The sequence below is a fragment of the Myxocyprinus asiaticus genome, chromosome 13 (genome assembly GCF_019703515.2).
Source record: "Myxocyprinus asiaticus isolate MX2 ecotype Aquarium Trade chromosome 13, UBuf_Myxa_2, whole genome shotgun sequence".
In the NCBI taxonomy this organism is placed as follows: domain Eukaryota; kingdom Metazoa; phylum Chordata; class Actinopteri; order Cypriniformes; family Catostomidae; genus Myxocyprinus; species Myxocyprinus asiaticus.
In genome coordinates, this window is record NC_059356.1 from 35093408 (window position 1) to 35109549 (window position 16142).

The window sequence follows — 16142 nt, forward strand, 5'->3', positions numbered from 1 at the left end:
CTCTTAAAACGTGGAGAGGAAGTTTCTTCTAAACATGTTGTTAGGAAGATTGGTTGTGAAGTGCTTGTGAAGTACACACAATGATTTGAAATTGCTCTTAGATGCTGAATTCACTCATTCACAAACCATTACAAAGGATCAACTTTATTGTTAATTCAATTGTTCTTTTCTACAGCCAAACCACAAACATGGGACAAACACAAAACAGAGCAGAGCTGAACAACACACACACACACACACACACACACGCTCACATGCATACAAACACTTTGACACCTACAGTTTGAAAGTGTACACAACAAGACAGATCATTTTGAAAATAAGGACAATAAAAAAGATGAAGAAAAATCACAAAACTTCATATTTGTCTCTGCTATCTTTGTGCAGAAGGAAAGGAGAAAAAAAAGAAACTTGAACCCAAGATCCAATTTGAGGAACAAAGCATTTTTTGAGAATGAGGCATCAAAAATTAGGAATTTTCATTAGTTGGGTTTGCAAGTAACACTTAAGCACACAGGAAACGTCTCTTCATGCTAACTTCAATGTCTTCACTGTATGGCTTTTTTTCATGCGAAAGCTCAGCTGAGATTTGAAATGAAACTACAGAGATGGCTGCCTTATGCCGTAACCTCCGATGATCAAAGAGGTTTTTAGGCAGGCCTATAGCAAAAACAGACTTCAGATCAGCATGTCAGGGCTTCCTCTACTGAGACACAGCGGGACGGAGTCATAGAGTGTGCACAGTAATAAAATAGTTATGTTAACAAAAAATAATTTCATATATACTGGATATATGGATTTTCCTCTATGCTTGTTAGTTGTTGTTTTTTTTTTTATTTTTTTTTTACAGTTTTTATTTTACATAAACTGTGTGTCAAAGTCCTGAGTGGGCAAGGCTTTTGTGCAACAAAAAAAAAAAAAAAAGAAAAAGAAAAAGAAAAGAAAATGCAGGTTGGTAACAGGGTAACATCAAGAAATACTACAACTATAGGATGGCCAGTTAAAAGCATATGAGCAGCTTGTGTAACCATGACAACAGGGGCTCTTGTTTTGCACATGTTCAGAGAGGAAAGCATGAGGTCAGAGCAGCCATCACCTGTTGCGATGTTGAGAGACAGACAGTAAGAGCCTGTGTAGTGTAGCGTACCCCCTGTGTGTTTCCATTGCAGCAAGAACCTCAACAGTGCTCCCCAATTCAGGGGACAAAACAAGAGCAGGTGTGTGAGTGTGTGTGTGTGTGTGTGTGCGTGTTTCTCAGTCATGTGTGCCTCACTTTAAAAGATGTTAGGTTGTATGCTGCTGGTTCAAGTGGTGCTGTGGTGATGGGGGTGTACTTGCATGGCAAAAAAAATTCAATTTCCAATCAGTATTTTTGTCTTGTTTTCCAGCCAAAATATCTAAACATCCTTAAAACAAGATAATTTTACTTGAGAAGCAAAATTGTGTTACTGTATGAAAAAGTCTTATTTTCATCATATATGTATCTTGATTTGAGTTTATTTTCTTACCCCAATGGCAGCCCAAAGCCCAAATCTAAACACATTTTGTGACTTAAATGCTTAAAGAAAAAAAATATTTGCAAATAGGGTGAGAAAAATAAACGTAATTTAATATATATTCCCTGAAAACAAAATTCTTCCCAAATAATTTCTTACATAATATAATAATAAGTTTGCTAACAAACTTAATGATAAATAATACGTTTGTTTTAAGGATTTTTTGATTTTACTGGAAAACAAGACAAAAATACTGATTAAGAAAAAAACTTTTGCATTGTGTGTGTGCATGTGTGTCTGCACAAATATTAACAGCCTTGCAACCTAAACACTCTTTAGTGTACAGAAGCATTGCATTGCAATCACCATGGTAACAATGTCATCATCTGCAAGAATCCATTTGTTTAAGAGTGCAAAGATAATATGTATTTACTTTAGATGCAATAGATATCTGAACACCCCAAAAATTAAATTACAAAACAGTTTGAAAAAAAAAGAAAAAAAAAAAAAGTTCCTTACAGTAGTACATTTCAGTTTAAGGGTTTTGCACACTTGTCTTGTGAAAAGGTCCATTTGAAAAAAATAAAATAAAATAAAAAAATCAACACATAAAGGTAAAGAGATTACATGTGTCTCTCTCTTTTTTTTCCACAATACTGTTTGGTGGTATTTAATAACAGGAAGGCTCATAGTATTTCTTCCATTAGCTCCTTTCTCTTCTATAGAAAAAACATTTATAGGAGAAGAAAAAGAGGTAAACTAAAAATGAACAAGAACAGAAAGAAAATGAAAGAGGAGGTGAGAGAGAGACAGAAAAGAACCATAAAGACCCACAATGAGAAATGGGGGGGGGGGGGGGGGGGCTAAACAAGGTGTAAGAGTAATGAATTTAAACATAAAAACATTAATATTTAGAGAGAGATGTCACAGGTGAAAATCAAGAGGTCATGACTGCTGGCTGCTCCACTGGCCCTCCATTGGTCGACGAAGAAGTTCCTCCACATGTCTGGCTACATCCATGGTATCGTCCAGATCGAAATCACCATCAGCGTCCAGCATAGAATCACCACTAAAGGGGGACAAGAAGTTAAGTCAAATAAACATCAGATAGTGTTGTTTGATAAAATGTTAGATGGTTGCACGGTATTATACATTATCTGAAGACTTTTTATGCTAATTCTGAGGCACAATTTGCAGAAATTGTGCAGATTTAATTTTAACATGGTAAAATATGTTAAATAACTACACTCTCATTGGCAATAGTAACTGAATTAATTATCAAATTATGCAAAATATACATTTTATAAATACATTTTAGTTTGGAAACACATTGATTTCGCTACATTTACACCTTTCATCCACACTAAAACAGTGTTTTCCTCCATTGAAATCAGAGTGTTTCAAAAACGCTCGCCATTACTGCATACCTTGGAAAACTAAACACGGATTAGTGTTGATGTGGCCTATGTGGTATGTCGAAACATACAGAAACACACGTCTCTGAACTCACATGGGAGGATAGAGTCCATAGTTATGAGGATGATTTACAGCTGGAGAGGCTGCATGGTCCATGTAGCTGGGGTTTGCTGCTGGATCAGGGTTAGGTGTTGCAAACCTGCGTTTACACAAACGTACACAAAAACAGACAATTATTTACCATCATGATGACACCTATTAAAATCTCCTTTGTTAAAGGGTTAGTTCACCCAAAAATGGAATTTCTCTCATCATTTACTCACTCTCATGCCATCCCAGATGTGTATGACTTTCTTTCTTGTGCGCAACACAAATTAAGATTTTTAGAAGAATATCTCAGCTCTGTTGGTCCATACAATGCAAGTGAATGGGTGCCAAAATCTTGAAGCTCCAAAATCCAGATAAGGACAACTAAAAATTACTCCAGATTACACTGGTGGTTAAATACATATCTTCTGAAATGATATGATAGGTGTGGGTGAGAAACAGATAAATATTTAAGTCCTTTTTCCTTCTTCTGTTTTTGGTGATTCACATTCTTCATGCTTATCGCCCTCTACTGGGCAGGGAGAAGAATTTATGGTAAAAACAAAATGACTTAAATATTGATCTGTTTCTCACCCACACCTATCGCATCGTGTCTGAACACATGGATTTAACCACTGGAGTCATATGGTTTACTTTTATGCTGCCTTTATATGGATTTTGGAGCTTCAAAATTTTGGCACCCATTCACTTGCATTGTATGGACCTACAGAGCTGAAATATTCTTCTAAAAATCTTAATTTGTGTTCTACAGAAGAAAGTCATACACATCTGGGATGCCATGAGGGTGAGTAAATTATGAGAGAATTTTCATTTTTGGGTGAACTATCTCTTTAACTTGATAGTTTTAATTAACTGGAGCTGTGTCCTAGTGGTTAGCACATGTCTTCCAAACATATTATGTTGTGGTGCTCATTTGGGAGACATGGGATTGAATCTAGTTTATGTTGTACCATCCCCCTTCCTTTAACATTTCCTGTCATCTATCTACTTTCGCAATATTAAAAGAAACTACAAGGACACAAAAACTGTTTTTAGCTCTTCTGGGTACTGTCTCGCCTTTGCTAACCCTCCAAATTTGATAATCACTCCCTTTGAATGCTGACGAGAAGAAGAAAATTATCACACTCTTATGATGTATAACTCCCCGCTGAGTTTGACCAGAGTGGGCGCCTCGCTAACTAGCTAGCGGCTCATCCACCTATGGACAAATAATGCTGCTAACGAGGCTAACAGAGCTAAGTATATGCTGAGGAGTGGAAGGAGACCACAGAGTCTTAAGTTGCCATGACAACAAATAACTTCCTGCTGAGCAAGGCCAGTACTAATAAGCTAGCATGCAATTAGGCTCACAGTTCGAAGATGACAGGTTAGTTGCCTGAATATGAAAGATGTGAAGACCTGTAATAAGAGGTCAGAGAGACTCAAAAAGAGACAGAGGAAGGGGTTTGTGTGTATACTCACTCTGGCACTACTTGTTTGATTTGTGGTTTGACATATCCATCTACAGCTTTAGCTGAAGAGGAAAGAGATAAACAGATGTATGAATTCTGTAATATAACATCACACTGACACATCCTGCTATGTACACAAGTTTACTATAGGGTTCCCATACTTTTCTACCAATTTCTTGATTTTTACATGATCTTTCAAATTGTTCATGATTACTAGATGAAGATTTTTTAAAATCACCTTAGAGTTTAAAGTTAGGCAATAATCTTCTGAATCAATGTATTTAATAGTTATAATTATTATTATACAATTATCTTCAATAAGACCCTTAATGGACAGATTAATGTTATCAATCTGGTTTGTGGGCAAGATTTACTCTATTGCATCTAACCGATGCACCATTTAAGAGCATTACAAAATTAGAAAAATTTACACTCACTATAGAAATTTTCATGATTTTCCGGTAACACTTTACAATAAGGTTCTTTTTGTTTACATTAGTAAATGCATTAGGTATCATGAACTAACAATGAACAATTGTTAATGTTCATTTATGACCAATACAATTGTTCACTTTCAGTTCATGTTAGTTCATATTGCATTAAATAATGTTAAATTATAAAAAAATGAAATGTTAAAAATGAATTAGTGTGTGTTAAAATTAACACAAACCAAAATTAATAAGTGTTGAAAAAACTAAATGTAACCAAACTTAGTGAACTAATGTTAATGTATACAAACTTATAGTAAAGTGTTACTGATTTTTCCATCACCCTTTAAAGGTGCACTCAATAATTTTTATGCATGACGTCGTGGACTTACACTGACACCTAGTGGAGTGGATGCAGCATCATTCAAACGCAATAGATTATAGTAACCGATGCCATTGTAGAAATTCACTATTTACAGTCAACCATGATGAATTTAATCCATGGCTGAAAGTTTCCAATAACAAGGTGGTTACTGAGATTTAGCGAGTAGTATGTGGCTGGTCATGTAATCCTAACATGGCAGCCCCCATGAGGGAATCCTCCCCATATAGATTTAAACAGCTTTTATAAGGTTACTGATATGACTAGTGTCTTCATCTCATGTGAGAGTACATGATTTAATACATATATTTCAAAATAACAATTAATTTCTTTAGGAGTAAAAAAACTATTTTAAGATTCCCTGATGTATCCAGGTTTTCCATGACTGTAGCAACCCTGTCACTAAGACTGCAGTACTCTTATTCAGACACACACACAAAGTCATTGTATAGTGAGTATAGTGAGGGCACTTACACAGTGGAGGGGTGTAGTATTTGGAGAAGACCTCGTCTTTGGGCCGGTCAGGATAGAGAAACAAGAGATGGTTCAGATCGCTGATGCGATCCGCCAAAGAGCGGATGGAGAAATCTTTGGTTGTGTACGGCATGAGGTTCCAGACCATCCTTTCTCCTGTGAAGAACACAAACACAGAATTTTTTAATAGTTTTAAAAAGGTGTACTGAGAAATCACACCTGCCTCAGTGACAGCCCTAGGCTGATTGTGTTAGCCAATCAGAAAACTTGGAAGCACCTCAATGACCGTAAATCATTTTGCTGACATGTTTTGGGAGGGCAGTGTTTTGGAAAGAGGGTGTGTGGTTGAAGGGATGGGAGGTGGCCAAATTCAGGGGCTAAGTCTGCTGGAAATTCCCAAGATGGCTAAGGGGCTGTTCACACCGAATGTGTTCTTGCACTAAAAAAAGATAGACGCAGCGCAACAAATGAAAACAGAACGCAGGCATCTTGAGATGCATTTTTAAAAGTTGAGGCTCTTTTTAAATGACACGCTGTCTATAAAACAGTGCTTCTGCGTGAGATGCAGAAAAACAGCGAGACGCAATGGTCAAAGATGTCCATCTAGCACATGTTTAGATAGAAAAACAACTGAAAAACAATTACATCTATTATGATGCTTCAGCTTTTTTTATAAGACACATTCTTGCAATGTTAATGTATGACATTTCTGCTCTCAGGAATGGCAGTAGTACAATAAAAAAAACGGTTCTACCTGCTTTGTTAGGGTTCTCTGCCACCCAGGCTATAGTGATGCCACCAATTTCCGAGTCACTGAAGCGCAACAAGAAGGTTCCATTGGGTTTGGACATCAGCATGTCCTGAGCTTGCTGTTTGTTCACAAAGCCAAGAATCGCCCTGGGATATACAAACACACAAGAGCATGAATACACACATGTACACAAACATGCATACTGGAATGGACATTAACACACACAAAATGTAGAGAAGCTGTTATCAAAGTGTACTGTATTGTTTTATTGCAATTTTTATACAAAGGATAGCAAGATATGTGGGGATGTGGGGGGGGGGGATGGGGGGTTGAGGAAAAGATAGACACGGACAGAGAGTGAAGATCTTATCAAACCCGCAAAAAGTATTTTAAATCTTGCTACTGTGTTAATTCATCCATGGCTTAACGCCTTAATGTATAATCTTAACCAGCCCTATCTCAGAATCAGTTAGTTGCCATGGCAAAGAATCACTCCACAATGAGGATTATCCATTAAATACTGATTGAAAAAAGACAGAAAAAAAGAGAGGAGCAAAAGAACAAGAATATAACAACATCTTGCAGGATAAGGTAGATGTATTTTTTAAATACTAGGCTACATGTAGTACATCTTCACTACATTCTTTACATAAATAGAGTGAAATCAGTAGAATCTAAGCATATTGTAGATAACAATGTATAACAAATTCAACCTTAAGCATGACTGAGCTGTATTATTACATGACTGCACGTAAGGGTTTATGCTTCTGTGTCAAACCTACAGCATAGGATTTGTGTAGTGGCCACTGCGTTGGTTTGCATTTATAGTTCTGCTCTGGTGTGTCTGCATCATTCTATGAGTACACAGCCAAACTGCTAATTATACATTCATAAATCATGCTAATGTAAGCAATGTAATTCGTGGATTATTTATTAAATTATTTTAGCATTAAAACAAGTTCAAATTATGTGAACATGTTGAAATTTAGGAACATATTATTTATTATACATGTTGCCTGCATATTATACATTGCAGGCAGAAAATTAGAAAAAGAGTTGCTTAAATAATAATAATTACATATTTTAGCATACTTTTTGACATTCCGTGGTGAAAGAGACTAGCCTGAATTACACAAAATGGGTGTCGTTTTAAAGATTTTACAATGCATATAGGCAATATAACCAACTCTTCACAGGTGCTTTTTAATTTTTGGACAAATTAGAAGTGTTCCGTTTGCATAATTTATTAAATTTGATCATTGCTGTACACTACTGTCAAATATACGGTCAAAACATTGTGCAGATCGGAAAGTTCCCGAGTAGAATACAACACGTTATTTAACTCCGATATCAAATAAATATCAAGTAAAAAAAAGTGTTGAGTATATAAGCTGTACACAGATTAAAGACAGAACCATTACGCTTGTAACTTCATGAAACACAAAAATAAATAATACCAGCAGATGCTCCGATTAAGAAAATTGCTTTAATGGTCCCGAGTCCAAATACAATGTGATATGATGAATAGATCTAAAATAATCTTGGATAAAATGCAACGCTAACTCAAAAATCCTAGTTATCATCCCAGGGGGTGGTCTCTGGTTTCGAAATAGAGCAATCACAGCTGCTGTGGTCCGCGTCGACACAACGTGCAGTTACACTTTTGAAGAGGTGCACGTCAGGCTACAGCGTAGGTTCGACGCAGAAGTATAAACCAGCCTTAACAGTTTGCTCAATTAAGAATCTGTGTAAGCTTGTTGGACTCGCAGCCCTTTCGCAAGCTATGGCCAATCACTTTATACTCTTAAAGGGATGGTTTACCCAGAAATAACTTCCAAATCCAAGTTCCAAATCTTTATGACTGACTTTATATATGTCAAAAAGTCAGGGTATGTTAGGCAGAATGTTAATCTTGGTCTCCATTCACTTTCATTGAATCTTTTTCCATTCAATAAAAGTGAATGGTGACTGAGGCTGCAATTCTGCCCATCATTTCATTCTGTGTTTCACGGAAGACAGAAAGTCATATGGGTTTAGAACAACATGAGGGTGAGTAATTGAAGACAGAATTTTCATTTTTGGTTGAACTATACCTTTAAGTGTCCATTAGAGCAGTCAGGTCAGACAGAGTAGATTCTGTTTTATTTTAATCAACTTGCTTGTTTTTATTTTGTAATTTATTGACCAAGCAGCAACAAAAGGATCTATTCCAGATCATCTATTTGGAATACTTCATTCTGATTGGTCAATTACAGTAGTCTGCCATTAAATGCTGCTGTATAATGACCGCCAAACTGAATTATTGGCCTGTGTCCCAGGCAACCGCTTTCCTTCATTGCTTTGCTTGTTTCAGTATTTCACAGCACTCAGCGGTCTCTATCTACTCATATAATAAAATAATTTAAACTCCAATCAGTATTTCATACCAATTTTTTTATTATTTGATAAATAACCAAAAGTGGGATGATGTACAGTCAGCTGGTGATTATCGCAAAATAAACCTCTTCAGGTTCATACACTTCAATGTATTTTGCAATAATAAAGGACAGACTATACACAAGTGGATGAATCATAATCAGTGCTGTGACCGCTAAATCTGTAGGTGTTTGTGTATGATGTATACTGTATTTGGGTATTTATTGTGCACACAAAGGTCATGTCAGTCATCTTACCCATCATTCCAGTGAGGCTTCAGGTGTTTTTTAGTAAGCTCCATGACACCATCAAACCACTGCCAAAAAGTGAAGTTCCTGCCTGGTAAACTCTCCTGTAATGACAAAGCAATTATATAGGGTTTAAACATCTTTTTACACATGTAAAAGTCCACAGAGGGTTTATTAAGACTAAGCAGCATGTTCCTGTAGAGTATGAAGCTAGCAATGCCAAGGTCATGGATTTGATCACTAGGGAATTCAGTATATCATAGAAACCATTTAAAATTATAAGAAAAGAAAATATTGTATAATAGACAGACCTTTCAGTGTTTTTGCTTGGTGCGTGAGCATGTAACGGAAAGCGCACACTAATTTTAACCTACTATCAGAAATTGCAAGCAACTGTATGGCCCGCAAATAATTTTGTAAATACTCAAATGGCCCTTAATTGGAAAAATGTTCCCCACCCCTGCCTTAAGGGATAGTGCGCACAAGAATATAAATTCTGTCATCATTACTCATGTTGTTCCAAGCCTGTATAACTTTTATTTTCTGTGGAACACATAAGGAAATGTTAGATGCAATGAAATTGAATTGTGACTGAACTAACATACAGACTAACATTTAAGTCGCTTTGGACAAGAGTGTGCGCCAAATGCATGTTTGTTTTTGAACTTCCTTTGTTGAGCATGTATGATGCCTGTTTGCTTACAGGAGCTGACACCTCACAGTTATGAAAAATACAAAACAGTGTACAGAAACTGTTGTTTTCCTGGTACATGTTCCTCATTAGCAATGTGTTCATTAGAAATGGACAGAGTGGAAATCAGTAAACAGCTTAAGTGTGAGGTAGAGAGTGTGGTAAAGGAAAGGTCCAGGGCTTATGAAACGCAGGCATGACTGTCTGAACGAGAACATGATCCTCTGCCTCATGTTCACTCAGTTTTTAATCACTGATCCACAAGCAAAGTCACAGTACTTAGGACTGAAGACAGCAAGCGTTCCTCTCTTTTATCACTCTCTTTCTTAGAACATGGCGTCATGAATCCTAATCATAACAGTTAGCGTAGCAGACCAATAGATGCACACAGGCACACATAAACACCTGGATTTTATCCCACTTCTAAATAAAGTTACTACACAATTGGTGAGTAACTGGTGAGCTGTATTTCCTAGACAAAGCCTATTTTTACTTGCATTTGGCGCTTTACTAGTTTTAATTTTGGACCCTGGATATGATGTCCTGCTGTCCTCCTTCCCGGAGGATGGTAGGCCACTTGTGGTTCTCGGAGATTTCAACATACATCAAGACAAGCCCCAGGCCACTGAACTTCATGCTCTTCTGACCTCGTTTGACTTGGAAAGACTAAGCACTACAGCAACTCACAGATCGGGCAACCAGTTGGACCTAATTTTTACATGTAACTGTACCAACTCAAATATTCTTGTTACTCCTTTACATGTCTCTTATCACTACTTTGTTCAATTCAACATGACTCTCCCATCTATATTAAAACAGATTCCGCCTTTGGTTTCCTTTCGCCGTAACCTCCGTTCTCTTTCGCCCTCGTGCTTTTCCACTGCTGTCTCTACCTCTCTTCCCACACAAAATGTATTTTCCACCCTGGATGTAAACACTGCTACAGACACACTAAGCTCGACTTTAACAACCTGTCTTGACAGCATCTGTCCTCTCTCCTCTAGGCCAGCAGGTATTACACCACCCAGCCCCTGGCTCTCTGATATCCTTCGTGAATATCGGACTGACCTCAGGGCAGCTGAGAGGAGATGGTGGAAATCTAAAGATCCAGCAGATCTGGGTAAGTATCAGTCTCTGCTTGCAACTTTTTCAGATAACGTTAAATCCTGTTACCAGAACAAGATCAACAGCACCACAGACACTCGCAGCTTGTTTAGAACATTCAACACACTTCTCTGTCCTCCCCCTCCACCACCTGACACATCACTGGTTACAGCCATCAGCAATACATTCTTAGTATTGGGGATTGCCCCACTGAATGCTGGTGATTATGTTATTGACCGCTGCAGAACTCTGATCAGGGAGTCTGAGTCATCAGTTAGAGTTTGGCCGTTTATTGCGCAAGAATGACCATATATACACTGTAGTGAATTCGAGGTAGTTTTCTGAAATAAATTAAATAACAGAAATAAATACTCATTGTCTAAATATAATCAACAACTTAACAGATTACAAACTCAATAATAAACCACTCTGTAAAATGCCCTGATACATGAAGTATAACCCGAGAAATATAGCAGTACATGAGTTTGCAATAATGACAAACTGCACAGTGTAATAAGGATGACAAAATATGAATTTTATATATAGAAATTGAACTGTATACAGGCAGTAATAATGACGACCAGAGCAGGGTATTATCACGTTGACAAATGTTACACTTAAATGTAATAAATTGTAAACATTATTAGTACGAGCAGCGATGCTAGCAGAGCTAATCCGCTCCATATACAGGGTACAATCACACTCAAAAGCTTGCTAAACATCAACATCATGATTAAACATATATCAATCGCCATTAACAATCTGTGCTATCAATAACAAATAAACCATAAACTTACTGTGTCACAAACTTTATCTTGCACATGAGAACGGCACGAGTGAGAGCACATGAACTGACTGCTCCGCTGGATTCACTTAGTGAATAGGCAGTTACGAAAAGCCCGTACGTCCTGGAAACGTGGCAGTGTGTTACTTACGAAAGTCATGAATTAAAACATCACACACGTAGCAGACTTTAAACTTAAAAGGGAAGAATTCACAACACTCAGCAGCACACCCTGTGAAACACCCACCTCCTGTATGCAGCTCTTCTGTCTCTATGTTCTCTCCTCTGACTGACACTGAGGTCTCTAAACTCCTCCTCTCCAACCACCCCACCACTTGTTTCCTTGACCCCATTCCTTCCCACCTTCTCCAGGCCATCTCTCCGTCCATCCATCCTACCTGCACTCACATACATAATTAACACATCTCTACTTACAGGCACTTTTCCCACTACATTTAAGCAGGCTCGAGTAACCCCGCTGCTGAAAAAACCTGCACTTAACCCCACACAAGTAGAACACTACAGACCAGTCTCTTTCATCCCATTCATGGTGAAAACACTTCAAAAGGCAGTTTTCAATCAAATCTCTGCCTATCTCTCACAGAACAAGCTGCTGGATGACAATCAGTCAGGATTCAAAAGAGGACACTCCACCGATACTGCCCTGCTGTCTGTCACTGAGTCGCTGAGACAGGCGAAAGCTGGATCCAGATCATCCATCCTGATTCTGCTGGACCTTTCTGCAGCCTTTGACACAGTCAACCATCAGATCCTACTCTCCACCCTCTCTTCTCTGGGCATCACAGGAACTGTGCTTGACTGGTTTAATTCCTATCTCTCAGGTAGGTCCTTCAAGGTAGCCTGGAGAGGTGAGGTGTCCAAGTCACATCAGCTAATTACTGGGGTACCTCAGGGTTCATGCCACTCTTGTCCAAATCACGTGCAAATGTGAAATAACGGGGTGTGATTTAATTTCTCTGGTTACTTTGATAGAAAGGCTTTGCAGTGGCAAAATAGGGGCAAGGACTTTCTGTTCAATAGAAAACTAGGGAGGGGCTCTTTCAGGTGGAAGCGACCAATGAGCCAAATGCCTGAGACCAAATGCATAATAATAAGACAAAATCTTGGGTAGGCCTAGCCCACCTTTGTCTATCGGCCTATGTAACTTATTAAAATGCAATCTGGGACGTTTACCATTCCAAATGAAGGACTTCGCTATGCTATCAAATTGCTTGAAATAAGAGAGGGGGACATCTACAGGGAGAGACTGTAGCAGGTATTTAAATTTTGAAATACAATTCATTTTAATAATATTAACCTTCCCAATCATCGATAAATGTAATGAAGCCCACCTGCCCACATCACTCGAAAACCTTTTTATAAAAGGGTCAAAATTAACACTAAATAAATCAGACAAATTTGCAGGGAATAAAATCCCCAAATACTTAATGCTGTCAGAGCCAAAGCTTTGGATTTAGACCAATTGACTTTGTATCCTGAGAACTTGGAAAACGAATTAATAATTCTGTGGAGGCAAGTCATACATCTAGTAGGTTCAGAGACAAATAATAAAATATCATCTGCGTAAAGCAGAAGCTTATGCTCCACACCTCCCACAAACACCCCTGGAAAATCATCCTCCTTTCTTATCGCAGCTGCTGAAGGTTCCAGGGAAAGACAGAACAATAAAGGGGAAAGAGGGCAACCCTGCCGCGTGCCCCTATCCAGAGTAAAATAATCTGAAATTAATCCATTTGTTTGTACCGCTGCTACAGGGTGTCTATAAAGTAACTTAATCCAACCAATAAATGTACTCCTGAACCCGTATATTTCCAATACCTTAAAAAGATAATCCCATTCTACCATATCAAATGCCTTTTTGGCATCAAGTGAGATGGCAGCGACTGGATCATTCGCTACTGACCACATGATATTAATGAAACGCCTAATGTTGTCAGAAGAGCTGCAGCCCCGAATAAACCCCACCTGATCTATATGTATAAGATGTCATAACCTTACTTAATCGGTTAGCGAGAATTTTTGACAATATTTTTACATCTAGTTGGATCAGGGAGATTGGACAGTAACTTTTACACTCACTTGGATCTTTGACCTTTTTAAGAATCAGACTGATCCGGGCTTGTGTCATGGTTGGAGGAAGCTTTCCATTCTTTAATGATTCAGTATAAACTTCTAACAAAAGTGGAGCCAGTTCTGTAGCATAGGATCTAAAATATTCTGCAGCAAAACCATCTGTCCCCAGAGCCTTGCCAGTAGATAGAGACTTAATTACCTCGTCAAGCTCCTCCAAGGTTATCTCAGAATCAAGAGAGTTTTTTTGCTCAATCGTCAGTTTAGGAAGATCTAATGGTTCCACAAAGTTTCTAATATCTTCATCAGTAGACGAAGACATGGAACTATAAAGATCAATTTATAGTAAAAAAATAATGTACCTATAAAAAATAAAAAAATTCACCACCAGCAGATTTCACTAATTGAATGATAGAAAGAGACTCTCTCTGCTTTATATATCTAGCCAAAAGCTTCCCTGCTTTGTCACCTGACTCAAAGTATGACTGTCTTGCCCTGAATAACCAAAACTCCACTTTCTATGACAAAATAGTATTATATCTATATTTCAATCGGGTCAATTCTCTGAGGCCATCAGCTGACATACGGCGCTTCAGCTCTTCCTCTGCACTTTTAATATTCTCTTCCAACTCCACGAGTTCTCGTGCTTTGGATTTTTTGATGAATGAGGCATACTGTATGAACCGCTTTAAGTGCCTCCCAAGCCACGCCCACAGAGGATACTGAGGACCAGTTGGTCTCCATATAAACACTGATTTCAGTCTTTAACATTTGCTGGAAATCAGGATTTTGCAAAAGGGATACATTAAGGCACCAGCTATATGATTTCTTTTTCTCTATATGTGGCATCACCTCTAAACTCACCAGGGCATGATCTGAGACTAAGATATTTCCAATTGAGCAATCAACAACAGATGAAATGAGAGATTTGGATATAAAAACAAAAATCTATTCTATAATAAATCTTATGGACTGATGAAAAAAATGTATAGTCCCTACCAGATGGGTTCAAAAGTCTCCAAATATCCGTAAGACCAAGATTTTTACACATTCTGTGAAGCGTCAATGTTGCTCTAGGGGGTTTACACACTTTTGCTTCACTGTGATCAAGGACTGAGTCCATCAAAAGATTAAAGTCTCCTCCCAATATTTTATTATGAGGGGTGCCAGCGGTTTGCAGCATCCCTTCAAGAGCTATAAAAAAGCTCTGATCATCAGTGTTAGGTGCGTGAATTTTAGCCAAAATCAACCTTTGCCCTTGAATTTCAGCTAAAACAATAATGACTCTCCCTAATTTATCTTCAGTCTGTTTGAGACATTTTAATTGTAGATGTTTTTTAATCAATATAATGACTCCCTTGCTCTTACTTGAGCCAGCACAAAAAAACATGTCCACCCCATATCTTCCCAAATTTTTCAGCTTCCTGCGGGGAGAGATGTGTTTCTTGAAGAAACACAATATCATATTTTTATATCAAAATCATACATTCCCCATTAGTGAAACAATCAAACCCTGAACAAAACATACATAAAAAAGAAAAACGTGCGCATTAACCCCGCGCACGAAAGCACCAACTGGCGACAATCCCTCTAAACTCAAAAGGTCCATGAATGCCCATGAGCCCCCATGACAACTTTGCCATCGGATTGCTCAATTTTGCCTCACAAATTTGTGAGGCAAAATTACAAAACAGAAAATACTTTGTAAAATAAACCCCAGCCAATAGGAAGAATGAACACAAAGAACGTGTAGATTCATTCACAGAACTGTCTCAAAGGTGTGATCTTCCACAAAACAAATTCCAGCTGATATAAAACCATTCAGATTCCTCGGACAGACAAATGAATGTTCAGTGAGCCAGCTTTTATGAGTTCAGCGGATGACGTAATCATTCCAATGTCCCGTAAAAATACTCAACAAAATAAACTCCAGCCAGCAGGAGCAATAAGCACGAAGAATGAACAGATTAATCCACAGCTGTTCCAAAGGCATGTTATTCAATAGAACAAGCTCCAGCTGCTAGGCGGAACCAATACAAAAAGAAACAAAACCGGCATCCCGTTTCCCCGGATGGTCGAGTCAATTCATTCGGAGGCCGCATAAAAATATATACCATGACTTACACAATCCGTTAAAATTTATAAAAGACATCTTTTGTGTGAGCATGTAGATATTTTGCGGTCATCCGTAGTGTCCACTCTCAAACTGGCCGGGAACTTCAATGCAAATGTAATCTTTCGTCAATGCAAAAGTTTCTTTAAGGAAAAATTTTATTCACAAAACAAACTCCAGCTGCTCGGCG

General features: G+C 38.0%; 1 protein-coding gene across 5 annotated transcripts in view; it reads right to left on the reverse strand.

The window, feature by feature from the left end:
* Window positions 1–818: 818 nt before the first annotated feature.
* LOC127450492 (signal transducer and activator of transcription 5B-like) overlaps window positions 819–16142 on the reverse strand; it is a 144107-nt gene continuing 128783 nt past the window's right edge. For all 5 annotated transcript variants that reach the window (XM_051714663.1, XM_051714661.1, XM_051714660.1 and 2 more), the window contains 6 exons: window positions 9179–9273; window positions 6510–6652; window positions 5756–5911; window positions 4482–4533; window positions 3007–3111; window positions 819–2565 (listed from right to left, as the gene is read on the reverse strand). In XM_051714663.1, the coding sequence (XP_051570623.1) occupies window positions 2442–2565; window positions 3007–3111; window positions 4482–4533; window positions 5756–5911; window positions 6510–6652; window positions 9179–9273 (675 nt within the window). In that variant the 3' untranslated portion in view covers window positions 819–2441. The remainder of the gene's footprint in view (window positions 2566–3006; window positions 3112–4481; window positions 4534–5755; window positions 5912–6509; window positions 6653–9178; window positions 9274–16142) is intronic.